Source organism: Nilaparvata lugens, chromosome 4 (genome assembly GCF_014356525.2).
Source record: "Nilaparvata lugens isolate BPH chromosome 4, ASM1435652v1, whole genome shotgun sequence".
NCBI classification, from domain to species: domain Eukaryota; kingdom Metazoa; phylum Arthropoda; class Insecta; order Hemiptera; family Delphacidae; genus Nilaparvata; species Nilaparvata lugens.
Window position 1 is genome coordinate 66,786,410 of NC_052507.1, and position 17,365 is coordinate 66,803,774.

General features: G+C 33.9%; 1 protein-coding gene across 3 annotated transcripts in view; it reads left to right on the forward strand.

The window, feature by feature from the left end:
• LOC111050670 (ATP-dependent RNA helicase TDRD9) overlaps nt 1-17,365 on the forward strand; it is a 95,033-nt gene that overhangs the window by 40,667 nt on the left and 37,001 nt on the right. For 2 of the 3 annotated variants that reach the window (XM_039426267.1, XM_039426266.1), the window contains exons 13-14: nt 5,153-5,371; nt 5,855-6,090. In XM_039426267.1, coding sequence (XP_039282201.1) covers nt 5,153-5,371; nt 5,855-6,090 — 455 coding nt within the window. Of the gene's footprint in view, nt 1-5,152; nt 5,372-5,854; nt 6,091-13,624; nt 13,844-14,285; nt 14,522-17,365 lie in introns of all 3 variants that reach the window. The other variant, XM_039426268.1, reaches the window with a different exon arrangement.

Sequence of the window (17,365 nt, forward strand, 5' to 3'; positions counted from 1 at the left end):
AATACGATTCAAAAGTTACAGAAGATTTTAAAAATGGCAATTTCAGTTTTTACATTTTTTTCGTGATTTTACTGTTGGTCAAGAGTTTCTAAAACGAGTCTGATAAACTGTTAATATGAGAAAAATATCTACAATTTCCGGATTTTTTTCAACAATCAAATCTCACTTTTCGAGCATATTTTTCCATAAATCGTTTACAGCAGATGAAAGAGAAAATTCTATTTAGTCCAGGCGCTGGCTTACATTGAGCATACATGAGAGAGGCAGAGAATTTGACTTCGGATTATTGTTAGGGGGTCTTTAGTGTATATGAAACTCGATGTCGTCACGTCCCAGGGTGGTCGACAGATTGGGGGGGAGGGGGGAAAGTTGTAAAAAACGCGCGCTTATAAAATCACCTGTCCTGCAGTTACTATTCATAGTACAGCTTTGAATTTTTTCTCAATATTATGTACACATAACTGGCTTTCAATGTGGTCCTCTACATTTTTGCGATAAACCGCATAGTTTTTCCGTAAAAAAATAAAATATCTCGAAAAATGTATTTTTTTATTATGGACTTTTTATTATTTCTCGAATATTTAAGTCGTTGGCCGACTTAGAGGAAAAGGTTCTCAATAAAAGTTGTAGGCCGTTTCTTCCTGAATCCAATGATATATATAGTTTGGAAGTTACGATCATAGATGCGGCGGTGGGAGGGGGATAAGTAGCACTGTTACGCTGCGGCGCGGTCCTCCCCCATGATTAATGCGCGTAGTGGCCTGTCTATCGCATCGCTCCTACTGGTCTATGCATTCAAATTATGTATTTCAGGAACGCTATCTTATGTATTTTCGGTCGCTGAACACGATTTTTCAACTCTCAAGCCTCAATAATTAATAATTCTCATCATAATATACAAATTATGGTCAAAATTACAAACTTCATCTCATTCTGCAAGGAAACTAAGAAATGACTGTTTGAAATAAACGAAACTTGGGTTTCAAGGAATATATTAAGATAGAATAATGAAAATATTAATATGTGTTTGTGTTTTATTGTTTTTATTTCAAAGTCATTTATTGTGATGCGCTGCAGGCTAAATTATTAATTACACACTGGCCACGCTTACTTGATATAGTGTGGTCAGTTAATTTCCAAGAAGTGTTTGTGGAATTTCTTAGTTCTTAAAGATGGATATGGAATTCATCATTCATTTTTTATCATAATAATAATTATGTTTAGTATGAAAGTTATTATCTTTCATGAATCTTCAGTTTGTCGTGAACTTTCGAGAAATTATATCCAATAAATTATAATAATATATATGTGTCAAATCAAAATGAAATGAAAATTTTAATATTCATTCAAATTATTTCTAACAGTATTATTATAATGGTATTCACTAACTTTTGATTGATTCATCCATTATGGTATTCCCGTTCAGACTGTTTTGAAATAGTAACAAGTTATTGAGTATCAAAAGTTGGGAATAGAATAGTTTTGGGCGATGCCTGTGATTCTTTCTCAAACATAATATTATATGATTTGTAATTCAATCCACAAATGGATGAATGAATGTATTCCTGCACGTAGCTAACGTATGTTAAACGTATGTTAACGTGCAAATCTTTGCCACAGATTTAGAAATCAAGTCTCGATGGTTTGGAGAGCCTATTATTGGAGTGATTCTTTTACTTTGCTGCTTCTAGTATGTTCACTACTTTTGTTTGAATTTAGACCATAGACATGAAAAACAATGTCCACCTGTATCACTCCATCTTCATTGAGAATTTTCATGATTCTTCTCATCACAAAGTTTCTATAATCTTGCAGCGTATTGAAAGTTTTGAAAAGTGAAGTAGGAGTTGAATTCAGGAGAGCCATGTTATCATTACGAGAATTTGTCAACGATATTTAGGGATTTAGTCAAATCCACAACTAGTTCCACTTACAATTTCATGGACCAAGTGAGATTAATAGTTTTTTTTCAAATATCCATCAGATGTTGACAGAGATTGCGGTTATTGTAAAAATGCATGCTGCACTAAAACTTCAATGTTGAATTATCTTTAAACAGCTACCTAGTAAAAATACAGAGATCAGATCTTTTTGTTCTAGAATGAACTAAAACTAGGATTTTTTGTTTAAGTGCATCGTGGAGAATGACAGAGCTCTGTTTTTTTATAGGTGAGAATACACTTTTACAATTTGCCACAACTATGTTAAGATAAAAATCGTTGGAGACCGAATAACTATTTCTTTTTACATTCAAAAGAGAATCACACATTTCTTCACTTGCTTCCAGACCATTGATAACATTATGCAGATTCTGTTTTCCATCAGAGTCTTGAAGAAAAATGTAATGTTCTCGTGAGAAGGTTATGCTTCTGGAAATCATTCTCATCTCTCATTATTATTGTTTTACTTCCTTCGATGACTTTCTTCACACCCTCCAGTGATATCCATAATGATGTCACATGTCAACATACTTGAACAGAATATCTTTGATGGAAGATTTATTTATATAGTAGCAGCCATTTTAGGAAAGCCTTTGAAGACTAGGTATTCCAATCACTCACCTATGAGTTTTAGATGATCGAATGAGGGTTTGTTCCAAAGCATGAACGGTTGTCACATTATTACATCTTCAAGGTTTCCTTTTGACAGAGAGTCAATGTATTGACTGTATAGAGTTAATGTTTCCTTATTGGAAATGATTTTCTACTTCTATGGGTATTTTTTCATATTTTCTAGATATAACACAGACTCCATTGCATAGTTTGTGTGATTGAATGAAAAAAGTATGGGATCTTTTCTCGACCAGTTTCTATGTGCAATACCAGAGTCCTTCCTTAAGAGCACGAATACAATTGAAGATAATTCAAACTATGTTACAATAATCAGTCATAAATTTCAAGTAGTCATTGATTTTGCATTGTGATTCTAAAAAAACTCCACAAATAGCTTCAGACTTCTTTCAAATATACGTTGACAATCTCTCATATTTGAACCGTTCATGAGTCCTTCTTGTAGTTGTTTCATTGAATTGATTGCTTGCTCTCACACCTTGATTATACTGATCTCCCCTCAATAGATTTCTAACAGTATTCTCTCCAAAATATTCCAGATTCAACAAAGATATCTTCAATTCAACTTTCATTCAAGTACCATCCCAAGACAATCAGTCAAACTCAGCCAGATGAAAAGTATCTATTCGTAGATATAAGTTAGAGCAAAGACCTTAAGATGCATAGACTCACATGCAGCGCTAGTGTCGTACTTGGAATTGAAATCCGCCATTGAGGGGGCAACCCATAAGATTATTACATACCAATGCCACCAATGCCTTTGTGATCTATAGTATTACAAATAAATAATATATAATATCTCGTGCTAAAATGGCGGCCTTCAATTTCAAGTAAGAGCTATCATTGGGAAGGCATAGGCATTGTGGGTCTATATCTCTTTAAGGTCTTTGAGTTAGAGAAATCAGTTGATAGAGAGTTGCATCTCCTTTGAAATCAAATATTTAGTCATATCACATGGGAATAATTAGCATTATTTGTGATTCAACTATAAATTTATATGAAGAAAATATTTTACTGGTGTTACACGGTGCTCTATATGGGGTAGCCTATATAATTTGTTTAACTTACTCCATTAATTGACTTTCGCAATTCCAAAGTGATAATTGAACTAAATCGAATAATTATTGTCTCTTCATGAAATATTAGTTTTTTATCGACTGAGAAACACATATAGGATTCCTAAAAAGATGGTTCTTCATTACAATGTAATTATAAATAATAAAGTATGTAATTTTGACCATAATTTGTATATTATGATGAGAATTATTAATTATTGAGGCTTGAGAGTTGAAAAATCGTGTTCAGCGACCGAAAATACATAAGATAGCGTTCCTGAAATACATAATTTGAATGCATAGACTAGTAGGAGCGATGCGATAGACAGGCCACTACGCGCATTAATCATGGGGGAGGACCGCGCCGCAGCGTAACAGTGCTACTTATCCCCCTCCCACCGCCGCATCTATGATCGTAACCCCCAAACTATATATATCATTGGATTCAGGAAGAAACGGCCTACAACGTTTATTGAGAACCTTTTCCTCTAAGTCGGCCAACGACTTAAATATTCGAGAAATAATAAAAAGTCCATAATATAGAAATTGGCCATTTTTTATGTATTGGAATATGGGCTTAAGTACACTCAACAATAAATATCCCATTCTTCGACCGAATTTGACTTATGATGCATGATTTTGGACCGCCTTGACGAGCCGGGAAGAATGAAGTGTAGTACGATGAAATCTGAGCATTGTGTCAAAAGTTAAAAGTGTTTGAAATTTTGATCCTTGAGGTGTCCTTGAGCGCGCCTCTCCACAAGAGAATACTGGAATGAAGTGCATCTAACGGGTGATTCTCATAGAACATAATCTCATGAACCTATGTCATTGTGAGAAATATCAATGTGAGGACAATGTAGTTGGTGATGATGGTTGATGCTAAAAATTAGGTGTTTTTCACAATGCTCCTTGTGCATTGTTGTCAGGTGTACCTGGAAATCTATATGAGATAGAGCGCTCTACCTGATCTCAGATTGTAGAGCACAAAAATACGGCCAGAGGGATTTTGAATCATACATCTAAATGATAACAATCGGAAGATATTGTTGATCAAAATCTAAAATTCATCAAAATTGATTTTTTCTTCAAATTTCACTCATTTTTGAAAAATCATAACTCAGTACTCATTAGAGATAGAGAGTTCCGGATGATCTCATTTTATCCAGAATTTTATAATCTTTGAAAAAAAGGCGAGAGTAAATTTTTCTGTCCGATTACGAGATTTGACAGAAATAGCTGAAAACTGGAAAATGAGCCGAAAATACGAGGTTTTTGGGCCACTCTGTATCTAGCACAAGGAAATTTTGCATGAAGAAATTGGTTCAGGACTTCTCTTATGTACCCAAATAATATATTAAAAAATCATAACTACAGTATAAATTGCAAACACACCCCCTTTTTTATGTCTATATTGACTGGACTATAATTATGGACTCTGATGTGTGGAATCCAGATTTGTCGTGGGTCACTTGAAATACAGGTGTATTTTAAAATTTTGGTAAATGTTTAACTTTTGAATTGTAGACGTGGAGATCGTTGTTAACGTCTGGCAAGTTCAACATTTCGAACGGTGAGTCTGAATCGATGTGGGCCAAACGCTACTTCATCCAAATACCAGTGATTCGTGAAGTGGCCAGGCTGGTCGAAGACGTCACCGATCGTCTCAAAAGATTCAATGTTGTTCCATCAAAACCACCAAAATCAACACCTTCCTGGACAAAATTGAAACAGATTCTCTTGAAGGTAGGACAATATTGATCGTTCATGTATAAACACAATTTGATGAGTCTAATTTAAAAATAGATCTTTTTTTTACTTAGGTTGATGCTCTGATGAGGAGCTACTACCGGTTTTCATTTACAGACATAAATTAAATTTAGTTGAATTATTGTATTTGTCATGCTAGACTCTATTTGATTTCTGTAAACGTATTTATGCGTGTGAAATAAGATTTAAAATATATTGAAAAATTATACTCACAGGATTTTGTAACATAATTCTAACAAGCAATGTGTATTAATATGTTTTGCTTTACACCAATAAATTATTATTATAATAATATAGTAACATCAACTTTAAATCCGATTAAAGACAATTTCAAAACCGTTCTGCTACACTAGATAACCTTACAAGAAAGTAATTGTTATAATGTATGTCTTTGTAACTCACTTGTTTTTGTTTTTTCAAATAAAATAAGTGTGTCTAATTGCTTTTGTTTTTGTTTAGATGATCCTGGCTGGAGCGTGCTATCCAAACTTCTTTTTCAGGGGAGATTTGGTTGGACAGCAAATTGACAGGGAAGCTGTTAAACTGCTGGGATCCAGAGACCCGGCCAACACTGTTTACTTATCAAACTTTGCTCTGGGACAGCCTGGTCCTTTGTACTCTAACGCAATCAAGAAGCTGTTTTCACATTGCGGAGTTCCGACCTGCGATATCAAGGTCTCATTTGATGGCAGCAGGTTAGTATTTTACTTTACTTATTTGTCATATGAAACTGCATCAAGGAATCCTTGATAATTTGTATGGACACAATACAATAAGGTATTCCATGAGTGTTCTTTTAAACTCTCTGTTCTGATTTGTATGGACACAATACATTAAGGAAATCTCGAATTGTTCTTTAGAACCTTTCTTTTTCGAATTTTCAAACAATTTCTGTGATGTGAGATGGAAATGAATTGAATATTTTCAGTCCCATAATATAAAACTGGCCACTCTCCAAAAGACTATGAGGTGGGTGTACAAAAACGCTAAACCTTGTATTATGAGGGATGTCTCACTTGGTTCTCCTCATATAATAATAAATACCGGGGCTCCGAGCTTTGCTCGTTATTTATTTATTGATTTTTGATAAACCGAACACAATTCTTTAAAATGATTGGGGAAGTACTAACAGGCACAGCCCAAAACTGTTTCTTTCCCGAATTTTGATTTATACACTATAAATAGTCCAGAAAGTAGGTTATGTTCCATACACTTGAATTCAGGTTCAATTTTCTGTTCAAACATTTGAAAACAAAACATTTATAATTTATATTATATAAAAACCAAATAGAATAACAAAATAACACTCACTAATCACTTGAAATTGTGAAATAATGATCAACTTTGAAAATGATGATATACTCTAGTTTAGGAGGATTATCATGTCATGTCAACAAATCAGATTATATTGATCAAATCTATTAAATTGTCTAGCTAGATAAAATCTCGCTGATTGATTATGATTACACATCTGGAAATAATTCCGTCTCTCTCCCACACTGGCACACGCATCTTCTGTTATCGAGAGACGACGAAATTATCATCTGTTTTCCAAGGATGAATTATCCTTTTAATGTCGTTCAGCGAGTTTTCCAAAGAATGAGACCTAGTGCAATCGAATATTCATATCATAAACCTACTATGTTCCAAATTTCGTGAAAATCGTTAGAACCGTTTTCGAGATCCGTAAAACATAAATAACCAGATATATAAATACAGAAATTGTTCGCTTAATATAATAGGATAATAGCTTTATTGACATTCAAATGAACAAAAGCCTCTCAATTGAGGTAATTTTTGGTTGGCAGTTGAAAACATCTTGAAATAACAAAATTCACAATATATTTACAAATTGTCCAAGATTCTTTGCCACCTTCTCCGATCCGTGGCTGTTGTCGGCCACATATCTCCTACACGCTGAGCGATCTCGTCCCTCCATCTAATGGCTGGGCGTCCTGTCGTTCTTCTTCTGTCGCGCGGAATCCATTCGGTGTATATCTTTGCCCAGCGTTCCGGTGCCATCCTCGCCACGTGTTCTGCCCATTCCCATTTGACGAGATGCGCTTCCTATTGTAGATATTTAACTCTCACGTGCTGCAGAATCTGGGTGTTTCTGACTCGCTGATTCAACCGTGGACCAAGTATGCTCCTGGACATTTTCGTCTGGGTAGTCTCGAGTCTCCTATCTAGCTACGATGTCAATAGTTAAGTGATTGGACGACACGACTGAGTTTTTAAAAATTGAAACTTTATTAACACTACAACTACAGAAAATACCGAATTAAAGAATTTCGAGAGCCGAGTGCTCTCGTCAAGAGTTTGAGTAGAACTGCCTGAAAATAATTAATTGAGACATAAAGAAGACAATGCATAGTCAGCTATATTCTGTAACAATAGGGTTGTAATACTATTACTATAGATATTTAACTCCTCCACCCCTAGACTGAAGCTGTCCTCAGCGATCAGAATTTTGGGTTTGGAGGCAAGGCCCAAGAACAAATGTTGGGGCTTGCGAATTGCTGCTACATTAACATTTCTACAATTATTTCGTAAAGAAGTTACATATTTAATAAAGTTATATAATTTAAATACAATAAATATACTAAGAATAACAATAAAACATATAATAAAAATCCAAATATAATAAGTATTGTCTTTTGCAATGCTAAGTTCTTCTATTGCTAGTAGTGGTTCAATCTTAATATTTGCTTCATGTATAATATCAAATGAAAAGTTTGTTTTCATTTACGAAATGGAACTTCAGATGGGATTGATATATCACTTTCCCAATATTCATGTATTTTAGGATGTTCGAATAACTGTTCTGACTTATTAAGATACAATAATTGAGTTGATTTTGGATATAATGTAGTGTTCTTTTTGTCTGATAAAATAATAGCTTTGTCAATTTTGTACAGTAGATATTGATTGATAATTGGAATGAATTTTACAAAAGAAGCAGATTCATTAATTACTAATTGTTTACAGTGTTCTAATTTCTTATCTTCTAACACTTCACTTATACACTTATTTTTTATCACTGTCACATTTCTGCAGTAGTAGTTGTCACACAAAAGTTCACATTTACCAGATAAAATTTCGTCATATCTCAGGATAAGGGAAGGATATTCATGAATGGTGGTAACTTCAGTATTACGATAAACAGGATAGGATAATAAGAATAAGGTTTCATAAGTAGGTGATTTTAAAGGGAATTCAATGAAGTAGGATATATATTCTTTATATATTGAGCAGTGTACCTTTGCTAATTGCCATAATACTCCTGGTTCTTCAGAAATCAATTTTACATTCGATTCAGAAATAATATTATTTATTTCTTTATGGGATACTAGAATGTAGAATATTCATCTACAAAACTCCAAACTAGTATCTAAATCGCTTATTTTATTAAAGAGCAAACTTAATGAGCTAAATAAAAGGGAAAATTGCTGGTTCAGCTGTACAGTCGTAGTTTCATTTGAGAGAGTTTTGAAATAATTTATAATTTTCAAATTATTCCCATGAATCTTTTTCACATCAGCATAAAATCGTCAATGAGCCTTTGTTTACTGAAAATTGATTCTCAATATTATGCTGTAAGCAGTATTCATTCGACTGAACTTGAAATAATATTTTGTCGTATTTTTCTTTGTCGTTCGCATCCATGTTACCGGTTACCCATGAAATAGCTGAGCCAAGTCCATTGAAAATTCCACGCTTATTTCTATTTTTGCTGATATTGATGTGATCTAGTTTTGTTTCTGTGTACTTTAAATGCATTGTTATGATGTCTAGACGGCCTTGATCGATATTGTGTTCACGCAAAGTGAATATTGTTCTTTTGATTGTATTTAATTCGATACGCAACATGTTTACATTAATATTATGCATGTATGTGAAGGTTTCATTTATTATGAACGAGTCCTGAATTTTGATAGGAGTGATGCCTGATGTTTTACTTAGATCAGTCAATCTATAGGGGTTTGCTGGTGTTAGGAGCAGCATCAGCAGAAGAAACATTGTTACCTGAAACAGATAAATTAGTTGATTTCTTTTTCTTTCGAGCTCGCTTCACTCGATTCGGGTGAAGTTTGAAGGGTCGTTTCTGAATCGCTCTTGGATTAGTAGCTAATTGAGTTTCCTATTGTAGTTCACTTTGAAAAATTTGGGTTTGTCCTTTTATTAAACGTTGTCTTTATGAAGGGTTCGTTAGGCATTTCAAAATCTTTTCTCTAGTTTGATTTAAGCGATCAGTTCTGTTTTGTTTTTCTTGTCCTACTTTATCTTTTACTAGTTTGTGAATAGTTTTCAGTTTTTCTAGATAGGCGTTTGTTCTTTCTTCAGCAATAAGGGCTTCCGTTATTTCATCAACATATGGATTTTTCGATACACCAAAAGTCATTTCCATAGGAGTTAGTTTCAAAGTTGAATTTATTGTGTTATTGAATGCGATAATTGCAAGTTTCATATTATCTTCGGGTTTGTTGTCTTTATTTTCCATTTGTATAGCATTAAGGAGTTCAATGAGTGTCGAGTGTGCTCGTTCCAATAAACCCTGGGAATCTGGATGTCCCGGTGTTATATAATAAGGTTCTATCTTATATAAACGCAAAAAATCTCGAAGTCCAGCATTGTCGAATTCACGACCATTATCCATTTGGATTGTCTTAGGGCATGGAAATAGAGAAAAGTAATCATTCAAACAAGACTGTATTTCAAGTTGGTTCAAACTTGTTAGTGGATATGCCATGAGTTTTTTCGAAAAGCAATCTATTATCGTGAGGAATTTTATTCTACTGTATTGAAACGTGTCAATCTGCATTTTCGAAAGGTTTGTCAGGAGTTGGGGTAATTTTGTATTCAACTTGAACAGGTCTTCTATCATATTTCACTTTAGCACATACTGAACATTTATTTATGTATTCTGTAATGTCTTTAAGCATGGTAGGCCAATAGTATTCTCTTCGAATGTGGTTATAGCTTTCATTAATTCCACGGTGATACGTTTTTCCTACATGATAATTGGTTACAACTTCTTTTTGTTCCTCTGAATCAGTTATATCCAAATTCAGTTTCTTATATCTCCTAAGTTTCACAGAATTAAAATTAGCAATGATAACATTCTTAAAATTTTCAAAAATCATTTCATATTCTTTTTCCAATACACCTGTCCTGGAGCAAAGTATCCCATAAAGTGTGTTGGGTTTCAAGTATTGTATACACACATCATTTATTTCTTCAGGAGTGGATGAACTATGAAAATATAGAGTCAATCTGTTTTTGTAAAAACTTTCTGATAACAGGTTCTTTGTTGCCACGTTCTAAAATGATTTGATTTTGTTCAACATTGATTATTTTGTCATCTTCCGCAATAACTACTTGTTCGTTCGAACTCTCCTGTGAATGTATTGTAACTAGACTACGATTATCAACTTCTAGGTCATTAGCATCATTATCATTAGCATCATTATCATTATTTATAATAAGGGGTTACCGAGATACATAGCTTTGAATATAGAAATTGGCCATATTGTTTCTGAGTGCGAATTCTGGTAGCTAGTGGATCAGTATAGAGCGGCTGGTCAATGTGATTTAAATATTTTGCTTATTGGTCATTGACCCAGATACAATATAATTTTAATAATAAGGAGGACCACCGTCTTTGTTTCATAAAAGACGGAAAAATTATTACTAACATGAATAGGTTCTTGGAGAAAAAATACCAAGTGAGCAGTATATAAATGTATTGAAATAGAAATGGCAGAACAATAATGTTTGATGGTGAATAAAAGTAGCTCAAAAATCGTACAGAATTAAAGTTGATAACAAATTGTTAAGATCAGTAAACATAAAAGTTTAAATGGAGAAACAGACAATCAAGATAACTGATAAACATAAAGAATCATTAGAGGCAGTTCAAAAACAATAACCATTGAGGTTTAATATGGAAAATTTATAATAAATTGTGAATAATAATAATTGTGAATATAATAATAATTGTGAATATAATAATATTATTTATAATAATTGTTTACTATAAATTATAGTCAATAATAAATTGTGATGATCAAAAAAAACTAGCCTAAGCAAGTGATGTACAATATTTTACCAAGTAACCAATATTAATATGTTAAGTGATTCTGCAATAGTAAGTTGCATCATGAACAAGAAAAGATTATGTTCTGACAACATTCATGATTGAAAATTCAAACACTGAACTGAATGATTGAAAACATTACAATAGGTTGTCATAGTTATTCTTGTTTCATACAAAAATCTGACCTATGATGAAGCAACAAAAAATCAAAAATAGCCTAAGTAAATAGATCCAAGTAATAAAACTCAACCCTAACCTTATTTAAGGGATAGGAAGATAAAGGTAATTAGCAAATACAAAGATGGTAAAAATATGCAGTTACCTAGGGTTTCAACATGATAGTGGTGTTCAAGTTGGCTCCAGGAAATAGTCAAGGTAGGCTTGCTTGAAGTATGGGTATACTGTCCGTGATGAATTGATGCAGATTTCCAACACTTGTATGGATAGGATGATTGGTTACAGCACATTGATAACTCCCAGTTCGTTTGGAAACATTGAAAGATCTTCCAAGAAAATATTAATCACTGTTCAATATTTGAAGAGCTAACTTTAGTTGAATTGTCCAGTTCATATGGAAACTGAGGTAAGCCTAAGCAAGTGTGTGGCTACCAGTTTAAACACAACAGTCAAGTAAAGGCAGGGCATTACCAAACATTAGTAAGTTACAGTTCGAAATCAAGTTTAAAAGAAGATTCAATATGATATTGAAACAGATTCATTAATAGCAACAAGGCACGTCAATCCAAGTTGAAAGTAGATGATAGTGTTGAAGTAGATTCACAAAATATTAACAAGGCACGCCAAGTTACAGTCAAAAGTAGATGTTGATACGGGTTCACCCAAAGGAAAATAAAATTGATATTGAATCAATTCGTTACGCGCACGCGCCACCAACTCACAAGAATGAAGAAATAGGAATAGAATTATCCCATTGCACTGAGCAAAGTTTTCACCAGAAAAACTTGAAGAGATTGAACGAAAAACGCCTTCGACATGAGAAAACAGCAATCAAAAATGCAAGTCATAACTGCATAGGCTGTGTCCAGCTTTGAAAGGCAGTCACCAGAGCGCAGCAGCTGCTGGAGAGAAGACAAAATGTGAGCAGAAGAAATGAGCGCTCCAGGCGGTGAAGAAGGAACTAATGATTTCAATCATTGAATTGGATGTGAAATTCAACAGCCATTTTTTATGTATTGGAATATGGGCTTAAGTACACTCAACAATAAATATCCCATTTTTCTACCGAATTTGACTTATGACGCATGATTTTGGACCGCCTTGACGAGCCGAGAAGAATGAAGTGTAGTACGATGAAATCTGAGCATTGTGTCAAAAGTTATCAGTGCTTGAAATTTTGATCCTTATAGTGTCCTTGAGCGCGCCTCTCCCACTAGGGAATACTGAAATGAAGTGCATCTAGCGGGTGATTCTCATAGAACATGAACGCATGTCATTGTGCGAAATATCAATGTGAAAACAATGTAGTTGGTGATGATGGTTGAAGCTGAAAATTAGGTGTTTTTCACAATACAAGGAGCATTGCTGTTGACAGGTGCACCTGGAAATCTATATGAGATAGAGTGCTCTCCCTGATCTCAGATTGTAGAGCACAAAAATACGCCCAGAGGGATTTTGAATTATAACTCTTATGTTAACAATCGTAAGATATTGTTGATCAAAAACTAAAATTAATCAAAATTTATTTCTCCTTCAAATTTCACTCATTTTTGAAAAATCATAACTCAGTACTCATTGAAGATAGAGAGTTCCGAATGATCTCAGTTTATTCAGAATTTTATGATCTAAAAAAAAGACAAGAGCGAATTTTTCTGTCCGATTACGAGATTTGACAGAAATAGCTGAAAACTGGAAAATGAGCCGAAAATACGAGGTTTTTGGGCCACTCTGTATCTAGCACAAGGAAATTTTGCATGAAGAAATTGGTTCAGGACTTCTCTTATGTACCCAAATAATATATTAAAAATCATAACTACAGTATAAATTGCAAACACACCCCCTTTTTATGTCTATATTGACTGGACTCTGATGTGTGGAATCCAGATTTATCGTGGGTCACTTGAAATACAGGTGTATTCTAAAATTTTGGTAAATGTTTCACTTTTGAATTGTAGACGTGGAGATCACTGTTAACGTCTGGCAAGTTCAACATTTCGAACGGTGAGTCTGAATCGATGTGGGCCAAACGCTACTTCATCCAAATACCAGTGATTCGTGAAGTGGCCAGGCTGGTCGAAGACGTCACCGATCGTCTCAAAAGATTCAATGTTGTTCCATCAAAACCACCAAAATCAACACCTTCCTGGACAAAATTGAAACAGATTCTCTTGAAGGTAGGACAATTGATCGTTCATGTATAAACACAATTTGATGAGTCTAATTTAAAAATAGATCTTTTTTTTTACTTAGGTTGATGCTCTGATGAGGAGCTACTACCGGTTTTCATTTACAGACATAAATTCAATTTTAGTATTAACGTATTTATGCGTGTGAAATAAGATTTAAAATATATTGAAAAATTATACTCACAGGATTTTGTAACATAATTCTAACAAGCAATGTGTATTAATATGTTTTGCTTTACACCAATAAATTATTATTATAATAATATAGTAACATCAACTTTAAATCCGATTAAAGACAATTTCAAAACCGTTCTGCTACACTAGATAACCTTACAAGAAAGTAATTGTTATAATGTATGTCTTTGTAACTCACTTGTTTTTGTTTTTCCAAATAAAATAAGTGTGTCTAATTGCTTTTGTTTTTGTTTAGATGATCCTGGCTGGAGCGTGCTATCCAAACTTCTTTTTCAGGGGAGATTTGGTTGGACAGCAAATTGACAGGGAAGCTGTTAAACTGCTGGGATCCAGAGACCCGGCCAACACTGTTTACTTATCAAACTTTGCTCTGGGACAGCCTGGTCCTTTGTACTCTAACGCAATCAAGAAGCTGTTTTCACATTGCGGAGTTCCGAGCTGCGATATCAAGGTCTCATTTGATGGCAGCAGGTTAGTATTTTACTTTACTTATTTGTCATATGAAACTGCATCACGGAATCCTTGATAATTTGTATGGACACAATACAATAAGGTATTCCATGAGTGTTCTTTTAAACTCTCTGTTCTGATTTGTATGGACACAATACATTAAGGAAATCTCGAATTGTTCTTTAGAACCTTTCTTTTTTCGAATTTTCAAACAATTTCTGTGATGTGAGATGGAAATGAATTGAATATTTTCAGTCCCATAATATAAAACTGGCCACTCTCCAAAAGACTATGAGGTGGGTGTACAAGAACGCTAAACCTTGTATTATGAGGGATGTCTCACTTGGTTCTCCTCATATAATAATAAATACCGGGACTCCGAGCTTTGCTCGTTATTTATTTATTGATTTTTGATAAACCGAACACAATTCTTTAAAATGATTGGGGAAGTACTAACAGGCACAGCCCAAAACTGTTTCTTTCCCGAATTTTGATTTATACACTATAAATAGTCCAGAAAGTAGGTTATGTTCCATACACTTGAATTCAGGTTAAATTTTCTGTTCAAACATTTGAAAACAAAACATTTATAATTTATATTATATAAAAACCAAATTGAATAACAAAATAACACTCACTAATCACTTGAAATTGTGAAATAATGATCAACTTTGAAAATGATGATATACTCTAGTTTAGGAGGATTATCATGTCATGTCAACAAATCAGATTATATTGATCAAATCTATTAAATTGTCTAGCTAGATAAAATCTCGCTGATTGATTATGATTACAAATCTGGAAATAATTCCGTCTATCTCCCACACAGGCACACGCATCTTCTGTTATCGAGAGACGACGAAATTATCATCTGTTTTCCAAGGATGAATTATCCTTTTAATGTCGTTCAGCAAGTTTTCCAAAGAATGAGACCTAGTGCAATCGAATATTCATATCATAAACCTACTATGTTCCAAATTTCGTGAAAATCGTTAGAACCGTTTTCGAGATCCGTAAAACATAAATAACCAGATATATAAATACAGAAATTGCTCGCTTAATATAATAGGATAATAGCTTTATTGACATTCATGAAATGAACAAAAGCCTCTCAATTGAGGTAATTTTTGGTTGGCAGTTGAAATCATCTTGAAATAACAAAATTCACAATATATTTACGAATTGTCCAAGATTCTTTGCCACCTTCTCTGGGCGTCCTGTCGTTCTTCTACTGTCGCGCGGAATCCATTCGGTGTATATCTTTGCCCATCCTCGCCACGTGTTCTGCCCATTCCCATTTGACGAGATGCGCTTCCTTTTGTAGATATTTAACTCTCACGTGCTGCAGAATCTGGGTGTTTCTGACTCGCTGATTCAACCGTAGACCAAGTATGTTCCTCAACATTTTCGTCTGAGTAGTCTCGAGTCTCCTACGATGTCAATGACCAGGTCTGTGCGCCATATAAAATTGTCGGGTATATGCATTTCCTCAAGACGTTTGATTTCAAGCTGTTTGAGAAGTCACCTTTGAATATTTTTTTCAATGACCAATATTTTCTCTATCCTTTTTTGATCCTTTGTTTTACCTCCTTCTCAGTTCGGTTATCAAAAGATAGAAGCTGACCTAAATATTCATACTCCTCGACGTATTCTATATTACCACATCTCACCATTACTTCCTCCTTGTTGAAATTTGTCATCACTCTCGTTTTGTTCGCATTCAATTGAAGGCCCATCCTTTCACTGGCCTCTATCAATTCATTCAACATTTCTGTCATCTCCCCAGCACTTCCAGCGACCAACATCACATCGTCAGCAAACCGCAAGTTATTCTATTCAGTTGGACTACATTTATCAGCATTCCTCTAATCTCCCAATGCAATTGCTGAAAAATATGGTCTAAACAACAGTTGAAGATTATTGGTGATAGCGGACAGCCTTGCTTGACACCTTTTTCCACTTTCATACTTCTTGCTCTTCTCTCCAGCTCCACGTAGACCTCTCTATTTTCATATAAACTCTCAATTATATCAATATACTCTCTTTTCACTCCAGCTTCCCACATTTTGACGTGTTTCAAACTGTCGAAAGCCTTATGAAAATCAACAAATTCTAAATATAGAGGGATTTTTTACTCCTGGCATTTCTCTATTAACTGAATGGCGGCTTGTAATTGAACAACAGTTGAGAAACCTGGTCTGAATCCGGCTTGATCTATTGAGTGGTTTTCATAAATCCTGTTAATTATTCGGTTTTTTATTATTATTGTAAAATATCTTGTACAAGGTTGATGGTTGATGACGGGTAATGGGCCGATAATTTCTTTTGTCTGATCTGGATCCTTTCTTAAATAGAATAATTACTTTACTCCTTTTCCACTTAGCTGGAATTATTCTTTCTCTTAGAATTTTATTGAATAGTAATTTTAAGGGTTTTAGTAACAATTCCAGTCCAGATTTAATCGCCTCATAAACCCGTCGTCTATTCGTGAAGACGAAGCTTCAAGAAGTAGTATCTGGTTTTAGTACCATCCATTTTTCAAATCATAGAACTAATCCTCTCGCTACCTACATGTTGCTAATATTTCTACCTATTCTTAGATAGTATTCTCACAATCCTTCCTTACTCTTAATTCAAAGTGAGTGTTCTAAATACATTCTTCTGCAGATTTTTACCAATAGCCTACTAAATATTTATCAACTTAGAGAAAAAATAACTAGAAATGAATAATTTATTGTTAATTACAATTGGATGAATAATGAGAGTGCTGGTGTCTTTGAAAAAGCAATTTATTATCAATACATAATAAAGTAAGTGAGTACTGTATGGTTATTTTCAATAATTATTTTATGGTTATTTTCAGTA